Genomic DNA, 14,386 nt, shown 5'->3' with positions numbered 1-14,386 from the left:
AGTGAACAATTATTTGTCCACGAGGTAGGTGTGAAACCAGTTCACAAAGGCATTTATTCCATATCAAGCTGGGAATACTATTTCTTCTACTCGTATATATTTTTATGTTCTATTTAACTCAAAGTCAACTATAATACAACTATCATTTTGTTAGTTATTTCCACATAGTAACACATATATTTCATTCAAAATTGTCGCTGACAACTAGGTGACATTACATAATACTTAAAATGACAGTAATGACATCTGTCGAGTAAAACGTTTTTATTGGTTCAAATCCTTCGCGCTCATATACGAAATTACTGCCCTCTTTGGGCCTACAGCCTAAAGATGTTATATTAGTACAGAAATCTGTAACAGAGAATTGTGCAAGTTCCTCTCTCCTACAGTAGATGACACCGCCAAATTTGCAACATAAACACCTATGTTGAGAAATTGAGAAGTTTAGTATTGATATAATGATTAACTGAAAAATATTTTGCGTATTTAGCAGCAAATTTACTATTTACTTCTATACAAAGTAAGTAATTATTACAACTTGTAGTGTGCATGCTCACGTAAAGTATTAGTTTTTTCCTGAACTCAAAGGGGCCCAAAACAAAACGCAATTCTTTTGTGTTGATTATAAAGAGCAATTGAAATAAACAATGTTGTTTTTTTAAGTAGTACCGTTATATTAATGTTTTGTCGATGAATATGTTTAATTTAGTTGTGTAATATCATTGAATATTAATATGTACACTGAGAAAACATTAATATATTTAGCAGTGGCGTACTCTAAAATTTTCGTGGAATGAAAGGAAGGGAGTCACAACCATTTCTGGGGACCGCTTCTGAATCCTTGAGGTCAGAATTTTAAGGAAACTGTGATAGAGGAGGGTTGTAATATTCAAAACCTCCACCTGCATGCCGATTAAATACAAAAGTATAAACCATTTTGTCTTTCTCCTAAAAATGATACACTATACGTTTATTAATATAGGTAATACAGTTTTTTGTCCCTACAACACACTTTTCATTCAAACCAAAACACTTTCTGGTTTGTTCTAAAAAAAAAAAAATTTGCCAGATCTTGCCGAGGCCTCCCTATCTCGTGAGGCCCGGGGCTACAGCCCTCCTAGATCTGGTCCTGCTCTACGTACCTTTGTATCAATCCTTTTTTTTCAAGATATGTAATTATCTAGTAAGACTTAGTTCATGTTTAGAATATTTAAAAGAAACTGTTCTAATTGTTTATTATAAAGTCATATATCTTTTTTAAAAACATAGTATATACTCTTTTAGAGCACAAGAGGTTTATCACATTATTTTTATATAGAGAATTTGCCTATTTTTTCAACAAAATGAATTTTAAATATCTACCTATTTAATTTCTCTTATCATTGAAAAAAATCGTGTATAACTCTAATGAGTAGGTATTTTATCTAAATTACTGAAGAGTGAAAAAAAAGAGATTATAGTAATTAGTTCTTAACAATAAAAAAATATACATAATATATATTTAAAAGAAAACAAATTTTAATAAAACTTGTTCAAGTTTAAAAAAGTATCTGTCAATAAATCTTTTATCCGAGGATATACTTAATAAAGGTTTCTTAAAAAGGTTGAATTTTTAGTACTAATCTATATATAGGTATTTAAACTTCTATCCAACTCTAAATATTACGTTTCTGACTTTCATCAAGAATTAAATAAATACCTAGTTCCGAAAGTTTCTCCTCTTTTTAACTTATACTATACCTTTAATATTATTGTAAATACATACCTACATACTAAAGTAATAATGAATACAAAGTTGATACGTCAATATGCATGCCACCTGGGGAATATAGGTCAAAATTGTTATTTCAATTATTGCCATCAAAACAAATCAGTACAAACTCAAAGGGCACTGAACCTTTCACCTTTCAGGTAAACGCTCTTATTTGCTATGGCATTTTGGTTTTGTCATAAATTCGAAATCGATGAGATTGTAAATTTGTTCCGAATCTTCAAAACCTAATCCAAAATCTAGTTTTAGTCACGTTAGAATTTGGCAAAAAATAAATTACAGGAGATTGTTCTAGACTTTTTTTCTTCTTCTTAAAACAGAGTATCCTAAATTGTTTTATTTCCTTATGTGTAGAAATAAACGAACTGTCTTGTTTATTATTGTGGTGTAAGTGTCCAAAAATTTCCGAGGAATAATCGTCAACTAAGTATTTGCTGTAAGAAAAAGTAAAATACGTGATGTGCTTACTAAGTTTCAATAATCTCGATAATTTCTAACAAACCAAGTTTAGTTAACGAAGTATGCTTCCTTTTTCCTGAATAACATGATCATTTGATGGTTGTTTTTAAGACTAATTCATCTCTAACTATGTTATTTCGCTTCTACCGTCTATATTATTATAAACTAAACTTATTCTCGTATTAAATCGAAATACAAGACCGTTTACGTTATCGGAAAAACATTACGTTTTTTTGTACTAAAAGTGACTGCTCAATCGAATATAAGGTCGTCAATTTCTCTTCCTTTCTAGTCGCGAAATTTTGTTTTTGTTACGGATTTCGTTTAATTAATTTCAAAAGTTTCTGCGCATTTAAAATAACAAGAAATTCATTAAATTCGAACCAATTAATTATTTTGTTTCCAGTACATATTAATATACATTTTTTACGTTTGTTATTTTTAAGTTTATAATATACAGGGTGTTTCGGGATTAATTGACCATACTTAAAATTTGATTGCTTGTAGTTAATTTGGATAATTATTTATTACTCTCTGACTCTCTGTTTATTTTATTACTGATGTAAATCAGTGCTAGATGGCTGTTAAGTATAGACATTTTTAGTAGTGACGTAACACATGCCAAATAATAGACAACCCTATAGTACACATTGTCATGAAGAATTTCTTAATATTTTTACTAGATCAATTTTCGACCTTACGTATTTTGGACATAAGTGCCAGAAAAATGGCTTCTTTGTCGCGACCTTAAATATCGCGAAATTCTGGCAATATTAGAAATATTTAAGAAGTTTCAAACCCCAAGTGACAAACTAATAGAATTACAGAATTTATATTTTTAAATTTATAGAACAATATTGACTTTTATAGCAATTAATAAATTAAAATTATATCAATGTTAATGAGCATGCGTATTAAAGATAATTTCATGTAAGCGAAGTAGCCTCGCAACAGGATATCATTCAAGAAAAGTTTGGTTGTGGTTAAAGAGTACGTGTATAATAAACCACTTGAAGAAAAAAAAACACTCGATAAACATACTGACACAGTACAACACCAAGAAAAACAATAAAAATACTTCGTAGAACTAGAAAACGGCAAGATTAACATATTAACAAGATCTCACCTGCGTATGAGGCTATTCTTTCCGAGCATGAGCATTAGGAATAAATAACACGACTAATGTTAAATTTTTACTTTATTTAAATTTAAGAATGTTTTATATCGTTTTTTGTAAGATTTAAGCACATTAGTGTATCTATTTTACCGAACACGTGTTGTTTGTTCTTAAATACTTCTAAATCCTTGCAAAAATAAATATTTGAAGCTGTTCATTTTTATAGTATCTATGTAAATAGTGCACAAGAGTCAGATTCGGTCTGTAAAATTTCAACTACGAAAATTTGTTGCGGGTTGCCTAAATATGTGACGTCACACTAAAAGAGTCTTAGGAATTTTGTTTGTGGATCTCTTTGATATCTTTTGCATTTGCTTACCTAAGTAGGTTTTGGTATCAAAGAATATTGTTTGACTTTATTGGATTTTTATTTTTTTTTATAAAAGAATTTTCAATATCTTTAAACTGGTACCTACCTTTACAATACTATTTTAGTTTTTAATAAAAGAAAATATTTTTAGTAGGTACTTTAGTATGTTTTATTTCATTTTTATACTCTACAAATAATGCCATATTTGTATACCGACATGACATTAACGTCTGTATAGGCGTATAAGGCAATTTTGTACAACCAGACCTGGACAAGATCAATTTTCTCATTATAGTTAATTCGTTCGTTATATATTCAAAGCGTAACAATGCTAAATCCTACCTCGGCAATTGTCATGCGTTGTTTATGATTTTGTTATATTTTGCTATTCTCAGTACGCTCGTCGATCGCGCATTTGAAAGTGTACGCAACTTCCCGCTCCCGTATTTTGTAATTGAAACATTTATTGGAAAGTTGTATTATTCAACAAATAAACTTTGTGAAACATTCATTTGTTATCACCAGACAATAATTTAATATGTTAAAGAAGACGCAGAAGAAAATGAAGTTAAGGAAGCGCCTTAAAAGTATGTTGGATTTTTGTATTACCACAGCATGTATACTATTAATGCAGATTTAATTTTTGCTAAGTATGTCTTAATTCTTTGTACGTTCTTTTAATTACAAAATTGCACGTGTTTTTTACACAAAGGAGATACAAGTGATTACTGATTAGATTACTGGAATTGAGCAGCAAGTGAAATTATGTTTCCTTGTTTTCATTAGTACGTAGTATATAGTATACAAGATGATAATTTTACCGTTATTATTTTTTCAAAAAAATAGTAATTTTTAATTAATGCGGAATTAAGATTCGAAATCCGAAAGAAAAAAATTAGATGCCACACTAATAATAATGTAATATATAAGAAGTGGGTAATTTTTTCATCAAACTTATTTTAACTTCAAGGTGCAAGGTCCGCATGTAAATCGTACGTGATATAATAACGGGGGAGAATCCAGTACACTGGGCTAACATACATAAAGTTTGGCCCATTAATAAGATCCAGAACAACCCTCTATTACTTTTTACGAATGATTTTTCTTTACATATAGTATCTTTCTAGACGTTTTTGTTGAAACAACTACTATAATTCTGTTGGTATTTTTTTGTACTTGGATATTTTATTATCCATAAAAAAAATAGTTAAATAAATTCTTTGGCCAGAAAGACCAGTCAAAGGTTATTTTCATGAAAATATTTTGGTCTGACCAAAAATCTTACACTGAAGAAAGCAGGCAAGTAAAAATTCCCATAATTTTATCACGTAGGTACTAATTTAATTAAACGTCTCGAAAATCAAATTATTTTTGCTTTCAAAACTACGAATGGTTTGGTTTTAGAAAAATAAACGTAAAGCACTAGTCATTTTTAATCGATGAAAATTAGTAGCAATTGTTTAGATTTTTAGGGGCTGCTTATCGCTACATAATTTATATATATGAGGAAAATATATTTCTTACGTTTACGTTGTAATAAGAGCATATTGACTGTTTTAAATTACATATTTTTAATTTTCCGTAGCGTACCTGCCGGTGTTTTCTTAAAACAGGCTTAATTCTTTTGCTCGCGACATGTTCGTAATGGCGTTTCCGTAGTCTACGACAATTTACGACAATACGTTACAGCATAATTTCGTAATCAAAATCGAGTTTGGAAAAATAAAAAATTCATGACCCATCTTATTTTCCATTATTTTGTGTTTTGCTCTAGAGAAGCTCTAGATTAGGTTGATATAGGGAGCTGTATGAAAATAAAATACGAACCTGGAATGTACGATTGATTCACGGGTAAGATAAGATGTTTTTTGAAGATGGTCATTTGAAAACGATATAAAAAAATATAAAATTCTTACATGTATTTTTCAGTATATTTGTGACACATTTATTATAGGAAAACATTCAATTTACTAATTTCATAAAGTGTTGTAATTATGAGTACAATCTAAGGATATTTACGTACTAACTTTATGATAATGCAAAACTGATAAGACAGAAACTATGTGCAACTCGTTTTTAAAATTAATTGTAAAGTTGAACCGTGTCACAATAGAAAAAAAATCCATTCTACGCATTTTAACTAATAATATTTCGTTGATAAACAGTTTAGAAATTAAATACACTTGGAATATTTTTTTTACCCGTTCCGAAAAGTTAAAATTGAACGAACTGGATTTGATGGACCCTTTACATTTTTTTATTGTATATTACTGAAATGTCATAAACAAAAAAATGTCTTAAACTTTCCACCTACTACGTATTTATAGTGCTTCCTCTGCATAAGTTGTTTTGTCATTTAAAGTTATGAATATTTATTCGGTAATGAAAATGCTACTGGGTTCTTTAACCTTATATTCATTCAGAGCACAAATAAGAAATAAGACTGCTTATTCAAATAGGTAATTAACATGCTCTGTGAGAAGGCCAGTGTCACTAACAAATTAGCAGTCTAAAAGCTAAGGAAAGAACGAAAAACAAAATAAAAATTATTATTTTGATCTTTGCAATACTAATTAATTTACCTATCGGAAAATTCCATATAATGCAACATTTTTGTATTTTCATAAGGAAAAATAGTTTTTGTAAAAATAGTACCTAATCTATTTTATTTAGTTCTAAATATAAAGTCCATATGGTGAAATCACAAGATAAAATATGATGGTTTATTTCTTAGGATAAGTACCTATGTTTTAGTAAATTTATTGTACTGAACAATTGTTATTGATGATAAGAGTCATCTAAAATGCTTTGTTTACAATTTATAATTTGTTTATAATTTTTGTAATAGATTAGCATTCTTTGTACTTAGTTTATTCGCTTTCCCTCTCATATCATTAAAAAATGTGCAATATACGAGTACAGATATGTAGAAATATTTCGTTTTGATGTACACAGAATAATTTTACTTTAATTACGAAATTGCAGGAGTCGAAAAATAAATGTGGTTTGTTTTTAAACCTTTATCTCACAATCAGAAGGCGTTGTTGTTTCAAGAGGTTTTTAATATTTTGAAAATATGTATCTCGTTATGTCTTTATTATTAAACGAATTTGAACGAAGTTTGATACAACTTATAAATGAAGAGGTGTTTTAATTGATAGAATTTTAGTTTCATTACTTTAGTCAGTGGCGTGTGACTGGCTAAGGGGGGGCAGGGGTGTGCACGGCCCACCCCAGACAACCCGATGCCCACCCTAGAAAAATATCTATCATCTTATCTTTGTCATATCGGTAAGTCGGTGACTGCGCAGCCTTTTTTTTAGAATCACATCAAAACGTGTTAAAATTTGATTGGTAAGTCGCTGATCGCGAGCGGGGACTGTATGCCACTGTCAAAATTTTTTAATTTTAGTAAATAAAAGAACTAATGCCCTATATCTTTTAGAGCTAACCTGCTTAAGACAAATGTTTATTCATTGAAGTAGGTACACTTATTTTTCAATGAGAAATCCAAGTTCATCTATTTTACAAAATAATTATTAGGAAAGTATATAAGATATTGTCTGAACAAAATTATTTAATCGAAGAAATGAAAATTTATGTGAATTTTTCTTCTAGGACTTAGGATGTTAGGAGAATATGAGGATGAGTCTTCTTCATCGGGGGGAGAATTGACACCTACCAGAAAGAACAATTCCTCACATTCGCAGAATGTTCAACAGAATCCTTCGATTTTATCTTCCTTGAGAAGTGTTTTAATTGTACTAAGTACAGCTCTAATCTGTTTTGCTGCTGCCAGAAATTCTATCACATGGTACGTTGTCTGATATATGTATACATACATAGTACATAGGTACACTTTGCCCTTGAAATTGTTTTTCGTGCTCATCATCATTAAATAATTTAGGAAATACTAATGGTACTTATACATAATCTGCCAGGGAAATCATTAATTAAAAATTTGAGTTATTTTATTTTTGATCATAAAATAATATTTTAAATCAAGTTTAATAACTTCAGTTACAAAAGGGCAGGGATATCAGTTGAATATATTTTTAAAAGCAACTACATGTATATATTTAAAAACTTTTATAATAAATTCATTAACCTGTATTGATACATAGTAAAATAATTTTATCGACATTCACTATCTATTTTTTTGTGTCTTAGCGTTACATTCAATTATGTCGACAAATAATTATATGTGTATTGAAGACAACAAAAAAATTAACAATTTGTAAAGTCTAGACTAGTTTTACAAATTTTCTGCTGTTCATAGTGTATATGTGCCCTAACAACTAAATGTTTGGAAAAACAGTTAATATTGTCACACAACCAAATTCATATAAATGTTAATCTTTTTTAAAAATATTATTGGTGATTAAACCACATTCTTGTAAATAATAATTTTGTTTTCACATTTTTTTTTAATTGAATCAGTATTTAAATTTCACAGGTTATTTAAAAGAAATATAAAGTAGCGCAACTTTATTTCTCGTCTCAGAAATTTAAAAAAAACCATAGTTTTAAAATAGAAATCAAATTGCAAATATTTGTTTAGGCATTGTCAACGGTTCTGGGGTGCTTCTGGTGATTTCTGGCAGGCACAGTGGGACAAATTCTTAGATACGGTGGGAGAAGACCCATTTTACTTATGGGTATATGGCACATTTGTCCTTTCATTTGGGGTGTACTGGTTATTTGGTGGTATATACACAATCATGGATATGACTAACAAACCTGCTGCAATTAGGAGGTACAAGATACAACCTGGAACAAATGAACCCGTCGATAATAGAAAACTACTGAAAGTAATTATGATCAATTGATGTTTTTTAATGGAATATTAATTAGTTTGTTGTCGTGATTGTTCCTTTCTGATGTGTGTATTTTTCCATTACTTAATATTTTACTTCATACAGGTTATATGGTATGTACTTTTAAACCAAGTCGTGGTAGGAATACCATCGTCTATGTTAATGTACTGGGCGATGAAATGGAGAGGATTTCCGCTACTACGGGAGCTCCCAACTTTCCACTGGGTATTGTATGAGTTAGCTGTTCATATTTTGACCGAAGAAGCTGCATTCTATTACTCTCACAGGTAAAAAATACCAAGAGGTTACGACTTAAGTCAGAATAAAAAAGAAAAAAACTGTATATTTTTTAGATTTCTGCACAGTCGTTACTTGTATAAGTATATACACAAGCAGCATCACGAATGGACTGCACCAATCGCAGTTACAGCGATTTACTGCAATCCCATCGAACACATCTTTTCTAACCTCCTTCCCCCATTCCTGGGGGTTTTCATAATGGGATCACATGTAGCAACTGCTTGGCTATGGTTCACTCTCGCTATCCTGTCGACGTTGAACGCTCATTCTGGCTATCACCTGCCGTTTTTCCCTTCACCGGAGGCGCACGATTTTCATCATTTGAAGTAAGTGACTATACCATGTCCATATAAGAACGTTGAAAATTGTGTTCAAATTATAGAAAAGTTAAGTTTGTCATTGTCATAATTGAGCTGTATCTTAAACATTTTCAGTACCTCCGTGATATACATACATCCTTATTTTGAATGTATTGCTCACACATGTTTACATAAATGTTTTTAAAGACAAAATGTCAATATTTACTGCATATTTGCATTGTCTGTTTACTTAAAAAGTATAACCATAAACAAATGTAATAAATATTAAGTAAAATATTTGTTCAGTAAATTGACTGAACTACTTATACAAAATTTCGCATGCAGGATGTATTTCCTGCCACAAGTGGTATGGAAAATTTTATATCTGAAAAGTGGATTTGCCAAACCAGCATGTTTTTTTATTACTTTTTCTTGTCCACAATTTGCAATATTACCCTTGTTTCGAGTGGTGAAACTGTTTTCCTAACCATGTCACACTTAATTAGTTTTTCGTTAAATTTTCGTATTGTCTATTTGATATGATAAAAGAAAAAGCTGATTTTGTTGTACATGTACAAAAGGTAACATATTCATGGAGCAAATTATAGAAAATATTAAAATTTTCATGATTTATTTTTGTAAAAATAAATTCTGATGATCAAGCCATTTAAACATTTGGTATTTGGTAAAGAACAGTTTATTCTCAGTCTTCTATCGTCTTGGCTTTAAGTCTGCTTTTTTAATTGTTACCTGTGTTCTTGAACTAACGTTAATTTGTTTTCCATACATATGTAGTAGCTCATTTCTTAGTTACGTATATGTAAATGTGTGATTTTCTGTAGAACTTTTACGCACTTGACCGAGTCTACAGCAGTGGTGGCTCGTCAGGTGACGCAAGTGACGCACCGCTTCACCCAAAATTTTCGTTTGGTTGTGCAATTTAAAATTATTTTTAATTAATTAATTTAAAGTTTTATAATTTAGGTATAATTCTATATTGAAAATGTATTGTTTGTTTGTTTAATATGCAGCAATAAAGAGAATAGTTGTGCGGTGAACACCTTCTAAAAAAACATTACCTTCGTTATTTTATTGGAAATGCCATTTTCCAGATGGAAAATTGAGGACAAAAAGGATTTTTTAGACTTCGAAACACCTTTGCCTTATTCTCTCGATAGGGAAAAAAGGGGAAGTCTGGTTTCTCTGACAGTTCTGTGTGTGTGTGTAAATGGCTGATTCTTACAAACAACGTCCGGCTTATCAAGAACATGCTCTTTGTAAAACTCAAGTGTACAAATGGTTTTCGCTGTTTAGAAAGGGAGAAATGGCCATTGAAGATCAGCCCCATTCCGATCGCCCTTCAACTACTTGAAGCGAGGACAACATCCACAAAATCCGTAATTTGATCAATGAAGATCGACGCAGGACAATCGACCAACTCGAGGAGTTATCCGGGTTGTCCTGGAGCTCAATTCAGCGAATTTTGAATGTTGATTTGGGGATGCGAAGATTGGCAGCAAAGTTCGTGCTGAGACTTCTCACCGAAGAACAAAGGCATCGTCACGTTCAAGTGTGATGAAATGAAATTTTTTCAATAAAATCATCACAGGTGACGAATCATGGTGATATGGGTATGATCCAGAAAGTAAACAACAGTCAAGTCAATGGAAGTCAACTGGCTCACCTCGCCCAAAAAAAAGCTCATCAGGTGAAATCGAATGTGAAGACGATGTTGATCTGTTTTTTTGACATCAAAGGGATCATACACTCAGAATTTGTCCCTCAAAACCAGATAGTAAACCAGCAATTATTTTTGGAGGTTATGAAAAGGCAGTGCGGAGCTTTGGCGCGAAAACGTCTGACTTTGTGGATTTCCGGCAAGGGGTTCCTGCCTCAACGAAGATGACTACATTGACCCACGTACCCTATTCGCCAGATTTAGCACCCTCGGACTTCTTCCTCTTCCTGAGGATGAAAAGGGACTTGAAAGGAAAGCTTTTGCGGTGTCGAACACGTAAAACTCAATATCACAACGGTGCTAGCAGATATCAAAGAGGACGAATTTAAAAGGTGCTTTCAATATTGGAATGAACGTTTGGACAAGTGCATTAATGCTAATGGAGAGTACTATGAAGGAGACTGAGGTTGTATTTGAAAAACTATAAAGTAAATGCTCTCTACAAAGAAATTCCGGTTATTTTTGGGTTCCCCTCGTAAGTGGTTGTGTGGAAGTGTTTATTTAAAAAAACTTTTCTGTATGCCATGTTTAATTGTGGGTGTAAAGTCGGGTGTGTGAAATAAGGAGGGATTTAACAATTTTGGGAACGTCACGCGAGGCTGCTGTAACCACAAAGCTTCTTTGGAACANCAATCATCTACACATAATTTCACTACAAAGTGCCCCTTATGACGTCACAGCTGTTTTGAAATGTTATAAAAAAATCAGTGATAAATAATTATTTTAAAACTGTTCTGACGGATTTCTCAATCTCTAACTGTGCATACACACTAATTAGTACGTGTAGAATTATATTATCTACTTTTTGAAATTTGGTCAACAACCCTATTGTGGGTGTAAAGTCGGGTGTGTGAAATAAGGAGGGATTTAACAATTTTGGGAACGTCACGCGAGGCTGCTGTAACCACAAAGCTTCTTTGGAACATACATGAACAGGGTGCGTTAATGTTCGCAGAAGTTCACAAACCGAACTAATATTTCTATTTTTTATAAAATCTAAATGAAAATCCTTCTCACGAATGTCAGTTTTTCGGTAATATTGCAAATGCAACTAAAAATTTCCAGATTCAGTTAAAGCTTTGACCTTGAAAATTTGAAAATTTTCGCCTGCGTCGCTTTTTTTTTTCGTTTGAGTCAATTAATGAATATGCTTCACCTATTCTCAATATCACGAGCTGCATTGGCCTAAAGACATGTATGTATGTCGGGGGGTGGTGGAAAATTGGCACTTAGGCGTTATTAATAGGCCCCTTGTACACCCCCCTTTCATTACTTGAGTACTTTTCTACAAACCATCCTATTACTACACGGGTGGCTTGGTGGCAAAGTCTCGTACAATTTTTTATGTATGATAGCATAGTCTTGAGATACAGAGATTTATTGCTCTATTCTCATTACCATTTTATCGGGGATCACACGCAGGCGGAACGTGTTGAGCGACCCAGGTCTCTGGTAGGCTGCCACAGCCACATCTCGAGCCTACCTTAGGTCACCCATCCAAGTTCCAGGCTGCATCCGTGATGCTTACCTCGGCCAATCGAAATCCATCGGCCAAGACACCCGGCTAGGCGGTCCCCAGTCTACAAACATAATTTCCAGTCTCTTGAAACCCTTTCAAAGTATTGACTTCTCTTTAGATGTTTTGCAATATTTTTGTTGTTATGTCTAGATAAGTAACAATTTGTGGGACTTCAATCTATTTAATACACTTAAAATTGTTAGAATAATTAGACATTGTCAAAGTGTTATTTGCGAGTGAATACTTTTTTCAACTCTGACCGGTGCAAGCAGTAGCTAAAGAACTAAAATTATACATAATTTATACTAGATTCATTGGAACAAAAGTCAGGTATAACCAAAAATGTAAAAAATGATGCAGTAACACTGCCCTATGTATCTTATTAATGTGTACTTTGTAGGTTTAATAACTGTTTTGGAGTACTGGGTGTGTTAGACCGCCTGCACGGTACCGACACAAGCTTCCGGCAGACCCGAGCTTACGTCAGACATATAATGATGTTGAGTTTCATACCGCCGAGGGAGGCATTCCCAGAACCAAACATCTGCAAGCACAAACTGGGAAAGCAATAATCAAAACAGTTGTTTTTCACACCGATTATTTGTTGGCGCAGGTATTAGAATATAATTTTGAAATATTTTTCAGATACCTCCAAATACAACAATCAAAATTAAAATAGCAAATTTTGCAGATGTAATATATAATAAACCATTTTGGAAAATTGTATTTTGTTGATGGTGAACCAAACTCTAATATAATAAGCACTCACATTACTTCATGAATTTTTATGGTTTGTCTGCATAAAGCACACAAAGAATCAGGAGGTGATAACATACAGTGCCACAGTGGTCTTTAGTAAACTTACTGGGTTTAACGTTGCACAATGTAAAGACATGCTAAATATGTCTTAGTAAAATGCTGCTGTGAAAAAAGATATAGGGTGTCAAAATTGAATTGTTTTTTGTGATAACTCTAGTACCACTTAACCTATTATCACTAAATTTAGTAGAAACATTTTTTAATAAGAAATAATAATTTACGTATTAAATCAGCAGATATTGAAATAAGAGAGGAAGTCATCATCAGGTATTGCTAATGTGGCGTCCTCTCTATGCCCGAACCTGATTTAATATCTTATCCAAAAAAAAATTGCCTAATAAATTTTGTGGCGATGATTTGAGGTACTCTAGATAATTAAAAAAAAGAAAAAACAAAATTTGACAGCCTGTATCTTCTTCCATAATAACATTTTATTAACACAAATTAATGTTCATGTTTCGCCCTGCGTCTTGGTCCATTATTAATGCTCCACCCTGTATACTAATATTAAAAATACCTTTGCTGATATTATTGGTGGTAGTTTTGCTTTAATTTTTCCTTGACAAGAAATTGGATTTTCCTAAATGTACTGTCTCTAAAACCCATCAAAATTTGTCAGTTATTTTTTATAAATTCATGTAAGGACGTACTATTGATTCTTTGTGGTGGACCGTTTTAATCTTTTAAAAGTAATAAACTCATAATTTTTTAAAAGTAGTAGACTTATTATTAGAGAGCGGACAATGTGTGACTTTAACCCGAAGAATAGGTCAAATTTTGGTAGAGATGTGTACGCGTTCAAAAATGTATTGTGTATAAAGTATGCAAAATATAATTATTATGTATAGCAAATATATCGTATTATCCTCGCGAAGATTTGTACCCTTTATTTAAAGTCCATAAATCATGTGAACAGGTTAAATAACGAGAAAATAATTAAGTTAATTTAGTTCTAAAGAAATGAAATGACACTCGCGCCCGTCTCTAGTCCATCCATCGACATCGGTTGCGTTTATCGAATTCCTATTGGTCAGAATTCAAACTGCAGCCCTGTTATGAATGGAGCGTGAGTTGGGTGCGTCGCCTGAGGATATTCGTTACATTGACTCCTAATTTCCAAATAAAAGAACGACACTATTTTTAACCGAACTTTATTTAATAAATATGTAGTATACAA

The 14,386-nt window shown here is 31.9% G+C and overlaps 1 protein-coding gene across 3 annotated transcripts; it reads left to right on the top strand.

The window, feature by feature from the left end:
* Nucleotides 1-432: 432 nt before the first annotated feature.
* Nucleotides 433-13,966, top strand: LOC108917455 (fatty acid hydroxylase domain-containing protein 2). Of its 3 annotated transcripts, none has more exons than XM_018724080.1 (6): nt 433-520; nt 7,336-7,531; nt 8,279-8,528; nt 8,640-8,821; nt 8,888-9,160; nt 12,791-13,966. In XM_018724080.1, the coding sequence occupies exons 2-6, from the start codon at nt 7,344-7,346 to the stop codon at nt 12,960-12,962; spliced, it is 1,065 nt and encodes a 354-aa protein (XP_018579596.1). In that variant the 5' UTR covers nt 433-520; nt 7,336-7,343; the 3' UTR covers nt 12,963-13,966. The 3 variants fall into 3 exon arrangements, with proteins under 3 accessions (XP_018579596.1, XP_018579577.1, XP_018579587.1); XM_018724061.1 differs by lacking the exon at nt 433-520 and adding an exon at nt 4,098-4,304; XM_018724071.1 differs by lacking the exon at nt 433-520 and adding an exon at nt 6,898-7,008.
* The last annotated feature ends 420 nt before the right edge of the window (nt 13,967-14,386 follow it).

This window comes from Anoplophora glabripennis, unplaced genomic scaffold (assembly GCF_000390285.2).
Source record: "Anoplophora glabripennis isolate ALB-LARVAE unplaced genomic scaffold, Agla_2.0 scaffold3, whole genome shotgun sequence".
In the NCBI taxonomy this organism is placed as follows: domain Eukaryota; kingdom Metazoa; phylum Arthropoda; class Insecta; order Coleoptera; family Cerambycidae; genus Anoplophora; species Anoplophora glabripennis.
Note: the sequence above shows the minus strand (reverse complement) of the source record. Positions and strands in the feature narration are given on the sequence as shown.

Coding starts and splice junctions, on each gene's coding strand:
- LOC108917455 (XM_018724061.1), top strand. CDS start 4,256: ATGTTAAAGAAGACGCAGAAGAAAATGAAGTTAAGGAAGCGCCTTAAA. Junction 7,532..8,278: donor GCCAGAAATTCTATCACATG/GTACGTTGTCTG, acceptor ATATTTGTTTAG/GCATTGTCAACGGTTCTGGG. Junction 8,529..8,639: donor ATAATAGAAAACTACTGAAA/GTAATTATGATC, acceptor TACTTCATACAG/GTTATATGGTATGTACTTTT.